Source organism: Schistocerca cancellata, chromosome 1, assembly GCF_023864275.1.
Source record: "Schistocerca cancellata isolate TAMUIC-IGC-003103 chromosome 1, iqSchCanc2.1, whole genome shotgun sequence".
Taxonomy (NCBI): Eukaryota; Metazoa; Arthropoda; class Insecta; order Orthoptera; family Acrididae; genus Schistocerca; species Schistocerca cancellata.
Genome location: NC_064626.1, coordinates 272,609,217 through 272,631,881, shown reverse-complemented (window position 1 = coordinate 272,631,881; position 22,665 = coordinate 272,609,217). Strand labels below are relative to the sequence as shown.

At 36.5% G+C, this 22,665-nt stretch overlaps 1 protein-coding gene across 4 annotated transcripts in view; it reads left to right on the top strand.

Moving 5' to 3' along the window:
- LOC126171053 (uncharacterized) overlaps nt 1–22,665 on the top strand; it is a 542,365-nt gene that overhangs the window by 504,810 nt on the left and 14,890 nt on the right. For all 4 annotated transcript variants that reach the window (XM_049920771.1, XM_049920769.1, XM_049920770.1 and 1 more), the window contains 3 exons: nt 211–358; nt 1,284–1,455; nt 14,040–14,247. In XM_049920771.1, coding sequence (XP_049776728.1) covers nt 211–358; nt 1,284–1,455; nt 14,040–14,247 — 528 coding nt within the window. The remainder of the gene's footprint in view (nt 1–210; nt 359–1,283; nt 1,456–14,039; nt 14,248–22,665) is intronic.

The following is a 22,665-nucleotide window of genomic DNA, read 5'->3' as shown; positions in this document are numbered from 1 at the left end:
GACTCGTACATCCTATACACCAGTGTAAACAGGGATAAAATCAGTAAGGCTATATGTCATACAGATCACCTTTTACTATCATTACATTACATTTTAAATTATTTTTATAATACATCTACTTTAAATGATATTATTTGTTTGTTTCTTAAAATTAATTATCAGAGGTGATGTATGATTTACGTGATTAAAAATATCTTTAAACATTTGCAGGGCACTTTAGCCAGGTTGTATGGAGAGACAGTGAGGAGCTAGGAGTAGCAGTGGCACGAAGTCGTAATGGCCAAGTTTTTGTTGTTGCAAACTATTCACCACCAGGCAATTTCCTTGGAAGCTTTGCTGAAAATGTACCACCACTGGGGTATGTACCTAGTCAAACCTAGACATTATAATTCAGTAACTTCTGTTCTTATAGCTGATAGTTCTAATGTTTCTGTTTATCATTTCCAATTAAAACAAACTTGAGCAATTTTTAGATGTTACTTCATTTGAGTAGTTGGATCTCTTCTACGATTCTGAGTGTGTCAAGTTACGTTAAGTATGGGATATCCATATACTGAAATCAAGTAACAAAATTGAGAATTACAGACATCATATATTGTAGCCTCATTAGTTGGGAGTATGCATTCCTCCTATGTGAGAGAGAAATTTTGTCTAGTTAAAGAAATATACCATATCATTTTATATTAAATCTACAGTTCAGATTCAGACATACCTTAGGACATGCACTATACATGACAAACAATATACTGAAGTCTGGGAAATTATATTAAAAATTACTCAAAACAGAAACAGAGTTGGTGGCAATTCAAAACGAATGGCATTTCATGGAAGTTGAACATAATTGACATGAAGATTATTGTGTGAGAAAAGCAATAAAAATTTTATTGTCTAAACTGACTAAGTCTGAGAAATATTTGCTTCTTAATGAAATCAGTTAATTATATCATGTCTCCAGTTGTTTGTGCAAGACATAGGCACTACAATTGAGTATGCTGAAATGTCATCCACTTCAGGCTTTCCAATGGCAAGCAGACTGCAACTATAGATGAAGACATAGGTGTAGACATTGATCTACAGTCATCTAAGATACCATGCTTCTTTAGTTTCATGTCAAGGTATTCGTGTTAATAAAGCAACTTTTTTGGTAGATCTATGTGCATGATTTTCCTTTTGAAGCACAAGTATTTCAGAAGCCTAGTTTGACAACTTCCATCTTCGTAATTTATATTTATAGTTTTGAGTAAAATATGAATTGAATGAAGTTTTGTAATATTTATTTTCAGAGGATTCCCTAAGGACAAGGCTAAGAAGACTCCAGTAAAGTATGGTGCTGTGGTTAATGGATCTGCTGTTAATGGGAGTGCAAGTGATGAAGACTTTGCAGAGGAGGGTCTAAGGATCCATAATGAGTACAGAAGAAAGCATGGGGTACCTGATTTGAAATTAAGCAAAGAGGTATTTTATGACACTTTGTCTTACTGATTACTGAAAGTCATATAAAATGTGTGAGGGTTACTAAGTTCTTGTCAAATATGAGCAGCTCATCAAAAAAAAAAAAAAAGTAAGATTTACTTATGAATCATAATGACAGTTGGCCAGTTAGCACTACCATTTTACAGGCACATTACTCAGACTTTTATTTTGGCAAGTAACTTACTGCATCTGTTTTTGTGATGAATCATGCACAAATGATGAGGTATCAGTGAAAAAGAAGTACAGAATAAAAGCAGCCACCATCTGTGAAATTTGGGCAATGATTTTTAGTTCATTTTATTTTTTTTATTTTACAAGTATTTTTAATGACTGATGCAGGCTTTCACTGCCAAAACTGTGAATTTATGGGACCAAAGTGGTTTTAAATTCTCCGTTCAGCTGAGATCAATATCCATTGTAAAATGTGGATAGCTGTCAAAAGATACTGAGGAAGTGGTAGAATCAGGAACTTGTGACAAGCCGAAGCTTTGTTTCAGTCCACTGGTATGTTGGGATGGAGTAACTGGTAGTACACTATCCATGAAAGCAGAAATCTGGGTTTGAATCCCTTGCAGCATTAAGTTTTAACTTACGATATACAGTAACTGCAGGAAACGATCTGCTTAGGGTAAAAAAAATTAATTCTCAAACAGACTTCAAATGCTTGCCATGATAGTTGGTAAATTTCTACAGTAAAGTTATATTCTGTACTCTCTCCATTTGTCTACCCTGCACAGAATAATTTGAAGGTTATATTTTAATGTCATGCAGTATAAAATAAACAACTGAAACTCTAAGATGAACGTCTAACATTGATAGATTGTGAATCTATTTCTGTGTCATCAGTGATAAAGGACATTTGAAACTACTATGTTTTTGGTCATCTATGCATTTTCAGAAAAATTAGTGTTTCTTTGATTAGATCAATTTACATTGAGAAAAATATGCTTAAAGAAAAGGAGAAATGAGATAGGTGAGGAAAAAAGTGCAAACTGTGCTGATTACATAAGAACTGTGTTTGTATATGACTGTATAAAAAGATTTAGTTAACAGAAGGCATTTGAACCACAAGAATGATAGGATTATTGTAAAATTTTTGATGAGTTTTTGGAAGGCAATTTCCATTAATAATATGAGTTACGTATGAAATAAGTGGATATTGTTTAGGTTGTAGTCAAACTATTTGCAATATATGATTGTTGCTCCACAATAGAATTAAAATTAATGTGATAATTCAGTCTCACATAGATGTTAGTGATTATCGAGGCAATGCAAGTCAGAGATGGGCAAACTTGTCTATCTTTAGGAAATAGTTCACTGGAGATAATTCTTTTTTGGGAACTGTTCATTTTTACTTGTTCATCATTACTTTCTTTATCTAATTTTACATAAATTCCATGAAAAACATCCTGTACACACAGTTATTACCTCTACATGAAAAATTTATTGTTGATCTAATGGAGACCGGTTGTTTACTTCAATTTCCTTGGCTGACTGTGTTCTCAGAACACATCATATTAACCAGGTAACGAGACTGGCCAGTGACTGAAAGCCAGGCAGAGAGAGCCCATCATAAGTTGATCAGAAGTAAAAATTTTGCAACCTGTTTATGACCCAGCGTGAACAAACCCAATCACTTCTGAGGGAAGATTATTGTCATAGCAAGTACAGTGTTTCAGTATGTTTACAGAAAATGATCTATATTTGTATGGGCATTACTAGCATGAAATAACTGAAAGTAAACTATCACCTGTCAAACCAACATTAGTGCTTTTCTTTAACAATTTGTGGATGTGTAAATTAACTACACATCAAAGTGTCATACTGTGTGGGAAGTGAAGATTTATTCAGAAAATTAACAGCCTCCAACACAGGAGCTGAGAAACTGCATACTCAGATTAAAAGGTTTGTATCATCAATTTTTTTAAAGATGTTTGTGACGTAGCATGTCATTGCTTTGAAGACTTTTACAATCAAAAAATATAACCAGTTTCTGATCAGCCATCAGTTAGTTGGAAAAGAGAACTTCTGAGGGAGCTCAGGCAACCACTAACAGATAAGAGTGAGACGAATATGAAAATCAACAAATCAGTAAGTTACCAGTGCATATTAATGTACTAAAAAGATAAGCTTTACACACAATATTAAGAAAATGAAAGTTGCCACTCACCTTACAGCAGAGAAATACTGAGTCGAAGATGGTTTGTTGTTGTGGTCTTCAGTCCTGATACTGGTTTGAAGCAGCTCTCCATGCTACTCTATCCTGTGCAAGCTGCTACATCTTCCAGTACGTACTGCGGCCTACATCCTTCTGAACCTGCTTAGTGTATTCATCTCTTGGTCTCCCTCTACGATTTTTACCCTCCACGCTGCCCTCCAGTACTAAATTGGTGATCCCTTGATGCCTCAGAACACGTCCTACCAACCGATCCCTTCTTCTAGTCAAGTTGTGCCACAAACTTCTCTTCTCCCCAATCCCATTCAATGCTTCCTCATTAGTTATGTGATCTACCCACCTAATGTTCAGCATTCTTCTGTAGCACCACATTTCGAAAGATTATATTCTCTTCTTGTCCAAAATATTTATCGTCCACATTTCACTTCCATACATGGCTACACTCCAGACAAATACTTTCGGAAACGACTTCCTGACACTTAAATCTATACTCGACGTTAACAAATTCCTCTTCTTCAGAAACGCTTTCCGTGCCATTGCCAGTCTACATTTTATATCCTCTCTACGTTGGCCATCATCAGTTATTTTGCTCCCCAAATAGCAAAACTCCTTTACTACTTTAAGTGTCTCATTTCCTAATCTAATTCCCTCAGCATCACCTGAGTTTATTAGACTGCATTCCATTATCCTCATTTTGCTTTTGTATATGTTCATCTTATATCCTCCTTTCAAGACACTGTCCATTCCGATCAACTGCTCTTTCAAGTCCTATGTTGTCTCTCTCAGAATTACAATGTCATCAGCAAACCTCAAAGTTTTTATTTTTTCTCCATGGACTATAATTCCTACTCCTAATTTTTCTTTTGTTTCCTTCACTGCTTGCTCAATATATGGATTGAATAACATTGGGGAGAGGCTACACCCCTGTCTCACTCCCTTCCCAACCACCCATCTGGTTTCTGTACAAATTGTAAATAGCCTTTTGCTCCCTGTTTTTTACCCCTGCCACCTTCAGAATTTGAAAGAGAGTATTCCAGTCAACATTGTCAAAAGCTTTCTCTAAGTCTACAAGTGCTAGAAACATAGGCTTGCCTTTTCTAAATCTAGCTTCTAAGATAAGCCGTAGGGTCAGTATTGCCTCACGTGTTCCAACATTTATACGGAATCCAAACTGATCTTCCCCGCGGTGGGCTTCTACCAGTTTTTCCATTCTTCTGTAAAGAATTCGCATTAGTATTTTGCAGCCATGGCTTATTAAACTGATAGTTCGGTAATTTTCACATCTATCAACACCTGATTTCTTTGGGGTTGGAATTATTATATTCTTCTTGAAGTCTGAGGGTATCTTGCCTGTCTCATACATTTTGCTCACCAGATGGTAGAGATTTGTCAGGACTGGCTCTCCCAAGGCCGTCAGTAGTTCTAATGGAATTTTGTCTACTCCTGGGGCCTTGTTTCGCTTCAGGTCTTTCAGTGCTCTGTCAAACTCTCCACGCAGTATCGTATCTCCCATTTCGTCTTCATTTACATCCTCTTCCATTTCCATAGTATTGCCCTCAAGTAGATAGCCCTTGTATAGACCCTCTATATACTCCTTCCACCTTTCTGCTTTCCCTTCTTTGCTTAGAATTGGGTTTCCATCTGAGCTCTTGATATTCATACAAGTGGTTCTCTTTTCTCCAAAGGTCTCTTTAATTTTCCTGTAGGCAGTATCTATCTTACCCCTAGTGATATAAGCCTCTGCATCCTTACATTTGTCCGCTAGCCATCCCTGCTTAGCCATTTTGCACTTCCTGTCGATTTCATTTTTAGATGTTTGTATTCCTTTTTGCCTGCTTCATTTACTGCATTTTTATATGTTCTCCTTTCATCAATTAAACTGAATATTTCTTCTGTTACCCAAGGATTTCTACTAGCCCTCTTCTTTTTACCTAATTGATCCTCTGCTGCCTTCACTACTTCATCCCTCAAAGCTACCCAGTCCTCTTCTACTGTATTTCTTTCCCCCCATTCTTGTCAATTGTTCTCTTATGCTCTCCCTGAAACTCTGTACAACCTCTGGTTTAGGCAGTTTATCCAGGTCCCATCTCCTTAAATTGCCACCTTTTTGCAGTTTCTTCAGTTTTAATCTACAGTTCATAACCAATAGATTGTGGCCAGAGTCCACATCTGCCCCTGGAAATGTCTTACAATTTAAAACCTGGTTCCTAAATCTCTGTCTTACCATTAATATAATCTATCTGAAACCTATTAGTATCTACAGGTTTCTTCCATGTATACAACCTTCTTTTATGATTCTTGAACCAAGTGTTAGCTGTGATTAAGTTATGCTCTGTGCAAAATTCTACTAGGTGGCTTCCTCTTTCATTTCTTACCCCCAGTCCATATTCACCTACTATGTTTCCTTCTCTTCCTATTCCTACTATCGAATTCCAGTCACCCATGACTATTAAGAAGTCGGAGATACGCACAATGAAAATACTGTCACAAATAAGCTTTCGGCCAGCAAGGCCTTCATCAAAAGTAGAATGCTTATTTCTAATAAAAAAGGAGTTTCTTTCAACAATTTAATGTGAGTGACAAGTTCTTCAAGACAGATTTTCCACAGTGGCATGTAAATGAGGATGTCAATGCTCTAACTTAGTTACTAAACTAGATGTTTAAATTATGTGATTGAGATTGGCATCAACTTCATGTAGCACTGTAACAAATAATTCATCAAAAAAAGGAAAGGAGGCTAGATATACTTCAGGTTGTACCATAGTATCCCAATATGGTTCCAGACCAAAAATGACCCATTAATGAAGAATAACTATTTTTAAATGAAAATGTGGTTTACTCATGATATCTGTCTCAGTAGATTTATATCTTGTGTTATTAAAGTTAATATAACAATAGAGTATTAATAACTAAGTTGAAAGTAATACTTATTTAAAGTCAGTACTGCCATTAGACTTTATTATTTTTTTATTTTATTTTATTTTTTATTTGCAGTGTTACATTTACATGATCATGATTTCAGCTTAAAATGCTATTATCAAGTGTTTTAATGTTATACAGTGCCTAAGATGGCATACTTTCATATTTAAAATACACTATTAGACACATTGTCTAAGGTCAGTATTTCTGGTAAAATCATACTGCTATGTTTTATCACTGAGTGTACATCACTGAGTATACCATCTTGGCTGAATGACAGTTGGCTAAGTGTCAAATTGTCTTGGTCAAAGATATTCCTGCTTGTAACAGGAAATTCCTATTTGTAACAGGAACATCTTTGACAAAGACAATTTGACTCTTTGCCAACTGTCCTTCAGTCAAGATGGTATACTCAGTGATAAATCTTAGCAGTAGGATTTTACAAGAAATATTGATCCTTAGGCAATGTGTCTAATAGTGTATTTTAAATACAACAGTATGCCATCTTAGGAGCTATACAGCATTAAAACACTTGATAATGGCATTTTAAGCCGAAATCATGTCGTGCCCAAAAAAAATAAAATAAAATAAAATAAAATAAAATAAAATAAAATGAAATAAAATGAAAACTCTACTGGCGGTACTGACTTTGAAGAAATATATTATGAATGTAGCCCCACATTATGAAACATTATTCAAATTAATAGTTTCTTTACTAAAAAGATGCTTTTCAACAATATCTTATGCCATTCTATGATTTTTCAAATTGAGAAACATTGCTTCCCTTTCTCCTACTGAGTCAAAATCAGGAACAACTCATTTTTTTGTGCAAAGTAATCACACTACAGGTAGCACAAGGAAGCAACCAAACTTGAAAAATAAGTATCTTCCTAAATGTCCTGTTTTATTTTTGGAAGAAATGGGAAAATCATAAGTTTTATGTAAACTTCCTTACACTACAGTCTGAAAATGGTTACAAGCTACTTTAAAAACTAGACTTTACATCAAGCAGATGAAAGCTAAAAAGAATCTACTAGTAAAAATTATAAAAAAACACTTGCCTTGATGTAGGTATGTGTTCAACAGCTGATCAAAATGATAGAGATAAATAGATTTGATTGTTGCTGCCGGAAAAAAAGTATACGTTAGATACAAATTAATTTTTGTGTAAGTTATATAATTATAAAAAGTTTAAATGGAACATGGAATGTGTGACTACCCAAAAAAGAAAGAGACTGAGGTGGGAGCGAGACGGGCTACAAGTGTTCGTGGAATGAGATCAGTTGTGCCTGAAGTGAGCAATGAATGACCGTTACTTAGAAGTCATTCCTCGGTCCTTCTCTTCACTTTAGTGAACCATTCCTTTGGATCCATTCATTTGCGAACAACCCACCTCTAGTGCAAGTACTTGTCCAACACTTCTTCCTTGACTTATATATCTGCCCTTACAGAAAATTTTTAGCAAAATTCATAACATACATCTCTCTCTCTCTCTCTCTCTCTCTCTCTCTCTCTCTCTCTCTCTCTCTCTCTCTCTCACACACACACACACACACACACACACACACACAGACAAGATATCGTGATTCTGTTTTCACCCAATTGAACTGTGAAAAAGTAATTACTAAATTGCATGTGGTCTTTTTTTCATAGGTATATTAATTACAGAAGTACCAAGTTCACTTCTTCAAATAGAGCTATGATAATTTCTGCTGCCAGCACTGTAGTTTCCCACTAAAAACTTTAATTAGTAGCTTCAAAAAAATTGAAGTATTTAGATCTTAAGACTGATTAGTTTGGAATATAAACCTGATTGCTGTCTTTTACAGAAGTTCGTGTTGTTATATAGAACAAATGTGTCAGGATGATGGGCCACTCCAGCTGAATGCAGCTAAGAGAATCTACTTAAAAGCAGAATAGTGGAGAAAAGTTTAATTTAAAATTAATAATAATCACACTTGGCTACAAGTTTTTGCACAAACACACCAATTGGAATGCACAGGGAATGGCATCTAAGGATGATTCATAAGTTAACTATGGTACCAGTTCTGATATAGTTTCTGCCAGAATCTTGAAAGAAATGTGCACATCAAAAACTGAATCAATTTGAAAAACAGGGAATTTAGTTATGAAGATAGTTTACACGTCTTGAGCTTAATGTAAAAATACACTCTTATATGATCAAAATCAACAAAAACTCTGTCCAAACAGGCTTCAGAAGACCGAACCACTGTGTCATCCTCTGACAATAGGCATCACTGGATGCAAATATGGAGGTACATATGGTCAGCACCCTACTCTCCTGGCCAGTGTCAGTTTTTGTGACCAGAGCCACTACTTTTCAAACAAGTAGTTCCTCAGTTGTCCTCACAAGCGTAAAATTAACAAAAAGGAAATAACTAAAGATGGAGGTTGATTCGATTCCTCAAAATTTCATTTATGTCATCAAGTGCTTGAAATGCCCACCATTTAGTCTGTACTGGAGTACACCTTTGCAGTTGCTGATGCAATGACTTCTGGATAGACTTCTTCTGTATTACTGTACACACTTCAACAGCACAATGATGAGCACGGATTTAGTCTTTGAGTTTACTCCACAGAAAGAAGCCTAGAGGTGTCAAATCAGGCAAATGTGCCAACCAACTGATGGTGTCTTCACTTCATATCTGTTTACAATGAAAGAACTATGAGAGTGCTTTCATAGCCAGAAGCAGTGAGCTGAGCACTCATTATGTTGGTACCATGTACATCTATGTATTTAGAATGGTACTCCATCTATGAGACGTGTTAGCACTTCTGTAAGAAATGGTATCTTCTGCTTATAAAGGTTTCTTTATTGAAGTAATGAGCAATCATGTAGTCTCCAATGATCCTGCACCACACATTCACACTCCACTACCTCTGATGTTCAACCTGTGGTTTCCCAGTGGCTCAATAAAGCATATTTCTTACATTCATCTTTCCATGATTTGCAAAGGTAGCTTCTTTGGTAAGGTGAATTCTTTGTAAAAAGAACGTAATGTCCTGCAGCCACATCAAAACTGAGCTACTGAATTCCATGTCTGTTCTGGAATTGCTCTGGTTAATCTGCTGGTGAAGCGACATGACATGGACGTGGAACTGTTTGCACACTAAATGTGAACAGTGACTTATTCCAGAGGCATTTGAAATTTATATAGGGTTAACACTGGAATATGAGCAATAGGTTTCAGAAGATTGTGATGATTTTAATCATCTTTAGATAACTTTTACAAGGATGTTGGACATTTTGTTCACTCCACTCATTACAGGCTTTCCACTTATGCTCCAATAACAGTTTTGCATATCTACTGACTTACCATTCTTGTTGACACTTTCTGTTGGGATACCTTTGTGCATACAATTTACTATGCTCTTTGCATTCCTTCTGCATTATCCATAACAAAGTTGCATATCTAGTTCCCTTTGGTTTGTGATTGATATTTACTTTTTTTAAACTAATGATCACCTACCATGCATGATTAACACAGACAGAAGGAAAAGCTACATCAGCTCTGTGCCCCTTTTATTCTCGTATCATGGCAGTGCAACACTCTGCTTTCTCTTTGTCTGAGGTGACATATTTCCTTATTTGGGTATGAAATTGCAAACTTTCAAATGTGTTGGTCTCATCTTTTGTGATGGTATGCAACTCTCACTGGGTTCAACAGCTTGTGGTAATAAACAGCATTGATTGTGCATTGCTTGTGCAAAAAATCAATGAGCGGACTGCCTGCCAGTCAGAGAAAACTGGTGATAGTCAAGTCTTGGTTTTTACTGTGGCTGTCTTCCCTTTCATCCACATAATGTCTTGTTTTGGCTTTATAGTGTAGTGGAGGCCCACATTTCATCACAGATAATGATCTGTCTCAAAAATGCATTCACTTCTTTTGCAGACCTTGCTGTAAGCATCTGACAGGCCTCCAAATGTCTCAACACATGACCTGCAACCAAACGACAAGGGACCCATCTGGCACAAACTTACAGAACTTTGTGGTTTTTTACTTATTTTCATTTTCTTGTTGTTGGCTGCAGTTTGCCATGGCTAGGGGTAGTTTCTTGAGGGTGAAATGTTTCAACTTCGCGAGTTCCAAATCACTAGATAAATAATAAGTAAGCCTGTTGCATTATCTCTGTTTGCACTTTTTTTTATTGTGTCACAGTCTTCTATATCACACTGACTTTACAATCCCCACTTCGATAAAACAGAAAATTTCATTGTTATTGCCAAAAATAAAAGCACATCCGATTCCATCAGAGGCAAGCCCACCACACTAACTTGTCCTGTGGTACTAACAATATTCCAAAGAGTTTACAGAACCAAGGGGTTTACAGAACCAAGGGGTTTACAAACTTTATTGACAAAAGAAGAATCATCACCAAGTTATGTCATTATTTTGTAAATCAATCTAGAAATAACTTTAATAATTAGCATCAGATTGCGGAATTTTAAGTATACCAGATATTTTGTAGCTTCAAATATTACTAAAATAAGAGTAATTTTAACTGTACATACAGAGTTAGTACATATCAATCATAACAAATTAATTTCTTTTTATATATTTTAGCCAGAAATATAATGCATCACATACAAAATCAAATGAAATTCATTTACCTAAACAGCTGAGATAATGTTCACCTGCACAAGATACAAAAATATTCCTGGTATTGGCTATTTCTATTAAAGAAAGGGAATGTTAGAGGAGTGTGTCTTGTTACAATAGCCCACTCACCAAATTTGGAAACAGTGTGTTTACAATATTTTGTGACAGACTATAAGGTTTGCCAATCAGTGTACAAAAATAAACCAAAAGATAGATTGTGGGTGTATAGAAGTACCTGATACATAAAATAAACAGAAAACATAAGGGGAAAATCTATTAAACAAGTCATAATCTATACATATATCAAGATGTGGTATTCAGATTTTCAGATCTGTGGAACATACTGTCACAAGAATTGATACAAGGTCAAAACAATGCAACACTAAACTATAGAAATAGGTTCAGAGACAAGGTAAATTACTAGAATTACAAATTGTAAGTTTACATCTATAAAATAGAAGTTTCAAAATCTAAATGTACGACGAGTGAGCTGACTTGAAAAACTCAAGACGGGTACAACCCTGAAGAACACACTCAATCAGTTAACTGCTCATTAACTGCACTAAATTTGCTATTGGTACCCGTCTTCATTTCCTCCAATTTTGCCACAATCAACTGCAAAATATTGGTTTTCACTGTTTCTTTGCTGAGTGCAATTTCACTTGGTTCAAACATGTCCTGGCTGAGTCCTAAAACTTTCACTTCTACATCACTACTACCCTCGTCTCTCATCATTATCCTAGCAATCTCACAAGTCCACAAAACAAAATTGTTTGTACTTGTCTTTTCTTTTTGATGGCCCTCATTGTAGTTGTAAAGTCCTCTTTCAATTCATTTGATCCGTCATTGTTGATAGTATCTTGCCACTGTTGGTGGGTAGCTCTCGGTCTTCTTTCTTTGAGTGGTTGGAGTTTCAAATAAACTGCATTTGGCACAAATCTCTGTCCTTCCTTCCTTCTGCAACAGACAAGAAATCATTGTCAATCAACTGTTCCTGGATGATGCCCGCAACTGTAATCTTACCCTCTCACACATCACCAGTAGTTTTTCGGGTTCTTCATAGAAATTGATTTATTTCAAAAGCATGGAGAGGAGTAAGATGTACAAACAAATTTTTTGATTATCTTCATTTTATCATTGTTGGCTACAGTTCATTACATCTAGGGGTAGATTCTTGAGGCTGAAATTTTTCAACTCTGCGAGTTCCAAATGACTGTATAAATAATAAGTAAGCCTGTTACATTATCTCTGTTTGCTCTTTTTTTTTTTTTTTTTTTTTTTTTTTTTTTTTTTTTTTTTTTAAATTATTATTATGTCACTCTTCTATATCGCTCTGACTTTACCATTCCCACTTCCATAAAACAGAAATTTACATTGTTATTGCCAAACATAAAAAAACATCCAATTGCATCAGAGGCTGCCCACCACACTAACTCATTCTGCAGCACTAACAATATTCCAAAGAGTTTACAGAACAAGAGTTGACAAACATTCTTGACAAAAGAATAATCATGACCAAGTTATACCATTATTTTGTAAATGAATCCAAAAATAAATTTAATAATTAGCATCAGATTGCATAATTAATAACAGGAATTCTAAGTATGCCAGATATTTCATAATTTCAAATATTTCTAAAAGAAGAGTAATTTTAACTGTACATACAGAGTTAGTATATATTGATTGTATCAAATTAATTTCTTTTTGTACATTTTAGTCAGAAATATAATGCATTGTATACAAAACCAAATGAAACTCATTTAGTTAAACAGCTGAGATAATGTTCTCTTATACAAGATTCAAAAATATTCTTGGTATCGGCTATTTCTATTAAAGAAAGGTAATGTTAGTTGAGTGTGTCCCACTACACCTTGTGTATATCAAAAGAGGCTATATATTGTTTAGTGAGGAGTTTCTTAAAATTCATCTGGATGAAATCCAAATTTAATATATCGGTATCGGACAATGTCTGAAGCGGACAGCTTGAAAGTGGCTATTATGTGAGAAGACTTTCCTCCCTCTGTCATTAATCAGCTGTAGTTTTTATCTAAAACATCACACTAAGTGTTTATGCACCTTAACTGATTTCACACACCACCATTAGTTCCCTAAATACAAGAGAAGTTAAAATGGTGTTACCTGAATAGCACCAAATCAGTTTTAATGTTGTGTAGGTTTCATTTCTAGTGGGAAATAATTCTTTCTCCTGCTATGTGACTACAGAGACTGGAGAAGCAAACTTTACAAACTAAGAACAACTGTTATTTTTCAAAATTAACATAAATAACTCAAATGTTTAGTGTCTGAGAGCAAAAGTTTTATGTTCTACTAATTTCTTAATAATTTAATTAATAGCTTGTAACTCTGTTAACTGCTTGTTGTCCCACTCATAAGTTTTGTAACTTTCATATTTATGACATATGTTGAAGAAACATTTCAGAAAAAAGTAAATAACTTTGAGTATGAAGATATGCAACAAATATTAGATAAAATTATTGCAAATGGACAATCGACTTTTTTAGAAAAATTAGCCAGTCATATTCTTTAAAGTCGGGGTTTACTTTGGAGTTGTGATGTTTATCACTTGATTATTTGCAGCACCATCTCCCCCACTCTCTCACCGAAGAAACACAACTAAAGAACTGGGTTTAGAGAAAGATGTGCTCCTATAATTTCCCCACATAAACTGTTATCTATGAACTTTGGCAGATGCTGTGACAAAATATGAAATTGTATGATTGTACACTGATGTATTTCTAAGAAATAATTTCTTATTAAAGACTTTGTTATGTACAAACATAAATGTTTTGAATATTTTATTAACCAAATAATAATTTCTTTGTTTTTAGTTGTGTGAATATGCTACAGAATGGGCCAAAACTTTGGCAAAAGAAGATAAATTTTGTCATCGCCCAGATGGAAAATATGGGGAAAATATCTTTTGCGTGTGGTCGTCAGATGCTGGAAAAAACGTTACAGCACGAGATGCCTGTCAGAAGTGGTACAAAGAAGTAAAAGATTTTACGTTTGGAGTTGAGCCAAGAATGCTGAAATCAGGTATATTAGAAAAGGACCTCTATATTCACCCTTTATGAAAATAAAGATTCATTAAATTATTGTATTCAATTAAGTACTGATTAAGCAACATAATACTCAAAATTTGCACTTTCTGTGGATAGCTTGTATTCAGTTCATTGATTTTCTTTCTTTCCCTTATAAAGTCCCTTATTATCTAGGAATTAAAAGTCACCATGGTTGAATTTTGAATATTTTTGTTTGCCTGGTTTCTCCAAGGTTTCAGTAAATCATGGTCATTACAGATATGGTAAAAATTATATATGTTTATGCTAATTATACTGACAGCTATAAGGGTAAGTCAATTATTATCTGCAAAGTAATTATAAAATTTTATTGTAATCAAATAGGAAACTTACAAGAACATCATTTTTTGGCATAGTCTCCTTGCATTTCAACGCACTTGGTCCATCATTGAGCTTCCTGATGCCCTCATAAAAGAGGGTTCTCGGTTGAGCTGCGAGCTAGGAATGCACCACTTCTTTCACTGCTTTGTCCGAGGCAAATCAATGGCCCCTTAATGCCTGTTTTAGTGGACCAAACAAGTGATGGTCAGTAATGATCCTGTCTAAGAAGTTGTCCCCTTTGTTACCACAGCAGTCCAAATGTTTTTTTGCAGGTGTCCAAGTACGTTTGTTTGTTCAATTGTGTGAGTTGTTTTGGGATCCATCTGGCATGAACTATATGAAGTCTGTCATGGATGATTTTGTGGTCAGAACCATGACTAATTTACAGACGATGTGTTGCTTCATCAGTAGTTAATTGTCTGTCTAAGAGAATCACTTCACATGACTGCTCAATGGTTTCTTCATTTGAAGTGGTAAACAGTCGTCCGGCCCCTTCATTGTGCGTCACACTGGTGCGATCATTTCGGAATTTTTCAGTCCATTCATAGACACTTTGTTGTGGCAAAACACTGTTACCATACTGTACCGAAAATCTTTGATGAATTTCAGCCCCTGATGTGCCCTCCAACCACAAGAAACAGATCACTAAACGTTGCTCTTCTTTGGTGCAAATAGACAGTGGAGCAGCCATTATTAACAGCATGGCAGTGATAATGAAACTAACCTAGCAGCTTGAAAATTGTAAAGATATAACAACAAATAAACAAAGGCATGCGTCATCAACGTAAGATGACAGTACTACCAAAATAAACAAAAATATAACTAAATTGCTGATAATAATTGACTTACCCTCATATTTTAAAAGGTGGTGTACTGTACTTGTAAGATCCTTGTATGAACTAAATGATGCCTAAGTCATTATTTTTCTGCACACTTTTTGAGACAAATTAATTATGCTAATCGCGATTGATACTTTTTTTTATACCTAGCTTTGGAAAGTTGTAAGGTTTGAAACCAGTTATTGTTTGAGATTTCTGTTGAGGTTTTCAACATCTGGAACCAAATATTGTTCTCTCCACTGTACTAGCAATGTGTCTCAATTTCCTAATTGCTAAGATGAGGGTCATTCCAAAAGTAATGCTTCCTATTTTTATTCATGGAAACTACAGGAGATACATATAGGGGTGGTGTCAAGGGGGGGGGGGGGGGGGGGCTATGGGGGCATTATATTACTTCAACGGATCAATCATTTTTTAAAATAATTATGTGGCAATATAGGTTGCAATGTATTTCAAACACATTTTAACAAAAGATTAAGAATTGCAAATAGCGTACTATCTAAACCCCCATATTTTATTTACTCAGGCTTGTCTGACATTTGGCATTATCCCCAATAAATATTATTTAATTTAAAATGTGTGTCTTATTACTTATTAATATATAATGGATGTATATTAATGTACAAGAAAGCTAAATATGCCTACCAAAACTTCCTACCCCAGACAAAAACTACGAAATTGCCAGACATCTGGGTCAGATCATATTATTTTCCTGGGCGCACACATTTTGTAGACACATTTTTAACCTGAACCCCAAAACAGTTACCAAAAACTACTTTAAGCAACACCAAATTTTAGCAATTTGTTGGTGGAGGATCCCAATTCTTTCTGTTAAATGATATTCCATTCCCCCAACCCCCTCTCCCTGGTCATTAGCCCACCCCTCCTTGACCAACTTCTAGAATCGCCCCTGGATACATAAATCACACACAGCACAGCTAAATAGAGCCATATTTCATCATTTTTCCACATAGTCACCACCATTCATTATGCACGTTTGCCAACGATGAACCAGAGCCTGCAAGCCGTACTTGTAAAATTCAGAACTAGCAGAGGCTAACCACTTTTTCAACCACATCTGAGCCTTGAAAATGTTTGCCATGTAGTCCATCTTTCAGAAGCCCAAAGAGATGGAATTCTGAAAGCGCTAAATCGAGACTGTGCAGTGGATGTTGTAAGAAATTCCAGCCAAATTTTGCAATGATTTGCATGGTCACAAAACTGGTGTGGGTCCTGGCATTATCACGCTGCATGTGCAAGCTGGTCTTCCTCTCTGGCCTTACCCTGGAAATTCAGAATTTCAGCTTAGTCAGTGTCATCTTATAATGTGCTGAACTGACAGTTTTCCAGGCTCCAGGACATCCAAAAGAACCACACCCTGGCTATCCCAGAACACTGTGCACATCAATTTGCCTGCAGATGGCTGTGTCTGAATTTCTTCTTTGATGGAGCATTCTCATGTCTCCACTCCATGAACAGTCTGTTGGATTCTGGCTTGTAGTGGCAACACCCTTCTCATCTCCAGTGACGATGCTATTCAGAAAATTGTCACCTTCAGCTTGATATTGGTCCAGCAGGTCCTGACAAATTTCCATTACAGGAGTTTTTTGTTCTTCCATAAGCACTCGTGGAACCCAACTTGCACAAACTTTGCAATAACTAAGATGTTGCAACATTATTTCCAAGGCATTACACCCAACATTCAGCTTTGCACAGAATTCTCTGGTTGTTGTCCGCCGATCAGTGTGGATGAGTTAATCAAAATGCTCTTCACTGCAAGGGATGACAGCTGTTCAGGGTTGATTGTGCCATGGCGGCTTGTCATGCACACCCTTTTCACCACCTTGAAAATAAATTACCCATTGCCTCACATTGCTCATGTCTATTGTATCATCTCCATTCACATTTAGCAAGTGTGTATGGATTTCAGTCAGTGCAATTTCTTCAGCAGTAAGGAATTCAATCACACATCACTGTTTTATACACTCCCCTGCTGGTGCCAACTACCACAGAACAACGTAACCAGCTGAAAATGAAAGAGGGAGGTTCAAGCATTAGCACTACACCAGTGACGTCTTGAATGGACATCCAAAGTCACCACAAAAAAGTAGGAGGGATTAATTTTGGAATGACACTCGTATTTTATCAGATTTTTACTCAAAATACAGGGTGACCTAAAAATCTGTTAACATTTGAGATTCAGTACTTAACAGAATAATGTAGGTAGAGAGGTAACCACTTACACACATGCTTGAAATGACATGAGGCTTTACTGAAATAAAAAAAGTGCACAAAATGACCAACAGATGATGTTTCATATGATACAAAAGGAATAATTGGCACAACAACTGATTTTTAGCAATGTTAGAAATGTTCTTTGCAACAAATGCTCAACCTGTTGGCTGTCATTCATCGATAATATCTGTAGCCAAGAGACAACGTTGTGAACAGCACTGTACAGCACATCAGTAGGTATCGTGACAAATTGTTGTCAGATGTTGTCTTTCAGCATCCCTAATGAGGTAAGATGATTGTGACAGACTTGTGACTTCAGAAAACCATGGAATGAGTTCTGGGGATCTGGGGAGGCTCAGCTCATGATTCTCACCAAATGAGGTGCCAAAGGGGTCTTCCACACATGTAGCAATATGGGGTGGAGTGCTATCCTGTGTAAAAGTCATACATTCCAGCAGTTGGTTATTAGCCATGCTAGAGGTGATGCGATACTGTAACACACTGGTATACCTCACACCTCTCATGCTGACAGTTTGAAAGGCAGCACCTCACATTTCCTCAAAGAAAAAGGGTCTAATTATGATTGATGTGATAAATCCACACCACACCATGACTTTCTCATTGTCCAGTGAGATTTGCCGAATGTTGTAGTATTTTCAGTTGCTCAAATTCTGCAGTGTGGGTGTTTTCATGCAGTGTCACTTACATGTTGTTGTCCAGTGAGAGCATTGGCTGGTTTTTGCACCTTCTTTTGATTTAAATAAAACCCCATGTCATTTCAGGCACGTGTGTCGAGTTTTACATCTCTACCTCCATTGTTTCAGGTCATCCTGTAAAATTATGAGAAAAGTGTGTGTACATAAATAAATGTATATTCAATCTTACCAAACATTCAGCAGAGAAGAGTTTTGCTTGTTTCAGTTATTCATGGAAGCTGTTATTTTGTATTCCTTTCCTCTGTGGTCAATTTTGTTTGTAGCACCCAGAAAAAAGGGGCTGAGGTGAGGTAGCACAGTAGTCAGTACACTGGACTCACATTTATGGGGATGACGGTTACAAACCCGCATCCCCATCCACATTTAGGTTTTCCAAGATTACCATAAATCACTTAAGGCAAATACTGGGATTGTTCCTTTAAAAGGGCATGGCCAATTTCTGTCTCCATCCCTCCCTACTCTGAGCTTGTGCTGTGTCCAGTGACCTCATTGTTGACTGGAGTTAAACAGTAATCTTCTCCTCTAGAAGAAAGGGAACTTTATTTCACATTCCAATGATAGTCCATTTAACAAATGGTTGCATCCATAGTAGTTACATCTCATCAGTAATGAGTTCATAAAATCATTCCATCTCACTGAAGGTATTACTTCTGACTGGGGAATATGTGTGTGATGAATACTGTTACATATGTAAGTAATGTGGGATATGATTCTTCTGAAATGTGGGTATCTGGTATTCTGTTATAAATTTCATTATGAATGGCCCCTGGCTTCCTGTGTATTCATTGCAGGACAAGCATAGGTGTGCCACAGTTCTCTGGAAGTGCAAGGTTAATCATTAATCATTTTGTTATAATAATGGCAGGTGTATATTGTTGCTATTTGTCATGTGGGGAAAGGTGTGAACAAGACAAAAAATGGAGTGCAAGCTTTGTACATAATTCTACATAAAGGACTAGTATAACATATTTAATGTACTTGGATTTTGTTTCCTCATCCAGCTCATCCTTGTGGGTAATATGTTGCTGAATTCCAGTCTGTATTTCACCTCTAATTGTTGCCATGGTTATACCAGGGTTTCTCATCATATAAGTAGTACATGTGCTGTCATATAAATGGGATTAGGCACCATTTACAAATTTGTAAGAAGTGCTTGATCACCAGTGTGCACACTTAGTTTTGCACTGAAAAAGAACAGAGCACAAGCAGCTCCGACTCAGAGCTAGTTAAGAAAACTGCTGACTGTCACAGATTCTATACTGAATGTGCAGCTGAGTTAGAACCTCTTTTAGCTATAATCTGCCACAGATTCCTTGAACAAAAATCCATGACCAGTAGTTGGAACAAAGCACAGATCACATCCATCTATGACAGAGGTAGCAGAAGTGATCCACAAAACTTCTGTCCAATATCCTGAATCTTAAGATGTATTCTGAGCTCAAACTTAATGAGGTACCTTGAACAGAATGACCTTCTCCATGTCACCCAGCATGGGTTCTGAAAATGTCGATCACATGAAACCCATCTCCTTTTTTTCTCACATCTTGAAAGCTGCAGATCAAGGCAGTAAGGAAGATGTAGTATTTCTAGATTTCCAAGAAGCATTTGATTCAGTACCCCATCTACACTTCACACTGAAGAGGCAAAGGAACTGGTACACCTGCCTAATATCATGTGGGGCCACCGTGAGCACAAAGAAGTGCCGCAACACAATATGGCATGGACTCTGCTAACGTCTGAAGTAGTCCTGGAGTGAACTGACACCATGAGTCCTGAAGGGCCGTCCATAAATCCATAAGACTATGAGGGAGTGGAGATCTCTTCTGAACAGCATGTTGCAAGGCATTCCAGATATGCTGAATAATGTTCATCTCTGGGGAGTTTCATAGCCAGTGGAAGTGTTTAAACTCAGAAGAGTGTTCCTGTAGCCACTCTGTAGCAATTCTGAATGTGTGGGGTATCAGGTTGTCTTACTGGAATCGCCCAGTTCCATCGGAATGCACAATGGACATGAATGGATGCAGGTGATCAGACAGGATGCTTACGTACATGTCACCTGTCAAGAGTTGTATCTAAGTGTATCAGGGGTCCCATATCACTCCAACTGCACATGCCACACATCATTATAGAGCCTCCACCAGTTTTGAACAGTCCCCTGCTGACATACAGGGTCCATGGATTCATGAAGTTGTCTCCATACCTGTATGTGTCCATCTGCTTGAAACAATTTGAAACAAGACTCGCCTGACCAGGCAACTTGTTTCCAGTCATGAACAGTCCAATGTTGGTGTTTACAGGCCCAGGTGAGTCTTAAAGCTTTGTATCGTGCAGTCGTCAAGGGTTCTCGAGTGGGTTTTACGCTCCAAAAGCCCATGTCGAAGCAGCAAAAGCCCATGTCGAAGCAGCAGCAGTAACAGATTTAACAACTGTGCCAGACACTTGTCTTACATAGGCATTGCCGATCACAGTGCCGTATTCTGCCTGTTTACCTATCTCTGTATTTGAATACACATGCTGATACCAGTTTATTTGCCACTTCAGTGTATTATCAGAAGTACACTCATGTGGGGTATCAAGAAAAATATATGGTTTGAGAATTTTTTGTTAGGGAGAAAGCCTCATGGTATCTTGGATGGAACTTCATCAACAGATATATAAGTAACTTTGGGTGTGCCCAAGGGAGTGTGTTGGGACCCTTGCTGGTCATGTTGTATATTAAAGACCTTGCAGACAACATTAGTAATCACCTCAGCCTTTTCATGATAATGCATTTATTGATAAGGAAGTACCCTTATGTAGATTTTGCACTTCACAAAATGAAAAAGATAACTATAGTATTATATGACTGCAGATCAATGATTCACAGTTGGAATAGGTCAACTCGTACAGATATCAGGATATAACACATTGTAGGGATATGAAATGTAGCAGTTTCATAGGCTCAGTTATGGGTGAGGCAGATGGCAGACTTCAGTTTGTTGGTATAATAGCAGGGTAATGCAATCAGTCTACAAAGGAAACTGGTTACCAATCATTCCTGAGACCCACCCTATAATGGTGCTCAAGTGTGTTGGACCCATACTAAATATGGCTCATAGCAGATTTTAAATGTATACAGAGAAGGGCACCATGAATGATCCCAGGTTTGATTGACCCATGGGAGAGTGTCACAAAGTTGCTGAGAAAACTTAACTTGCAGACACTTGAAGATAGCCACAAACTACCCCAAGAAACCTACTTACAAAGTTTCAAGAACTGGCTTTAAATGATGACTCTAGGAATATGCTACAACTGTCCACCTATTGCTCTGATAGGAATCATGAGCCCAAAATTAGATGAATTACAGTGTGCACTCAGTTATTTAAACATTTGTCCATTCCGCGATCCATATGTACAATGGGAAGTACCCTCTACCAGCAACTGTTGAACAGTTTGCAGAGTATGGATGCAGGTGTAGGTGTAGATAATCGAAAGAATTATGAAACTAATTTTAAAAGAAGGCAAAAAAACTAAAAATTTCCAAGTTTTACATGACCAAAAAAGTGTTCTGGCATATGACAGTAATTTATACTGGATGCTGTTACTCAGGGGGCCATAAGAAGGAAAATTCCATGACTTGTATCTAAGGAAATGCTTCTTGTATGTAGGAAAGTGCTTTCCAGCAGTAGCAGGCCTATTGGGAAATTAGAAAACTCAAGTGGAAGCCTGTACTGGCACGAGTAGTAAAACTGTTAGTTGCGTTAATAATTTTTCCTTCGTGGGAGACCACAGTTGCCTAGAACTTTTTGGAAGAAATTTATGCCATTTGACTGTAGATTTGTATTTGTTCATTTCAAACAATCATGATTTCAACAAGCACAATTTGAAATGTCAAAAAATGTCTGCCCTCCTAATTGACATGTCATCATCGAAATAACATTTGCCTGCTCTTATAAACTATTTGTTGTACAGTATATGCACAGTTTCAGTATATTATGTCTCTTAAATATATACACATCTCCTTTAATACATCAACTGGTTTATGAGATCAGATAAATGTTATTTCAATGATGACATGTGAATGAGGCAGGTTGGTTGTTTTTTGAGATTTCAAATTGCCCTTGAAAATGGCTATAAAGCTGAAATCCTGATTGTGTGAAAAGAATGAATACAAATCTACGATCAAATGACAGAAATTTCGTTCAAGAAAGTTGATGTGTTGTTCAGAAATTCAGTTTCAAATAAAAAAATCAATAAATTACCTATAATGATGGAAAATAATTG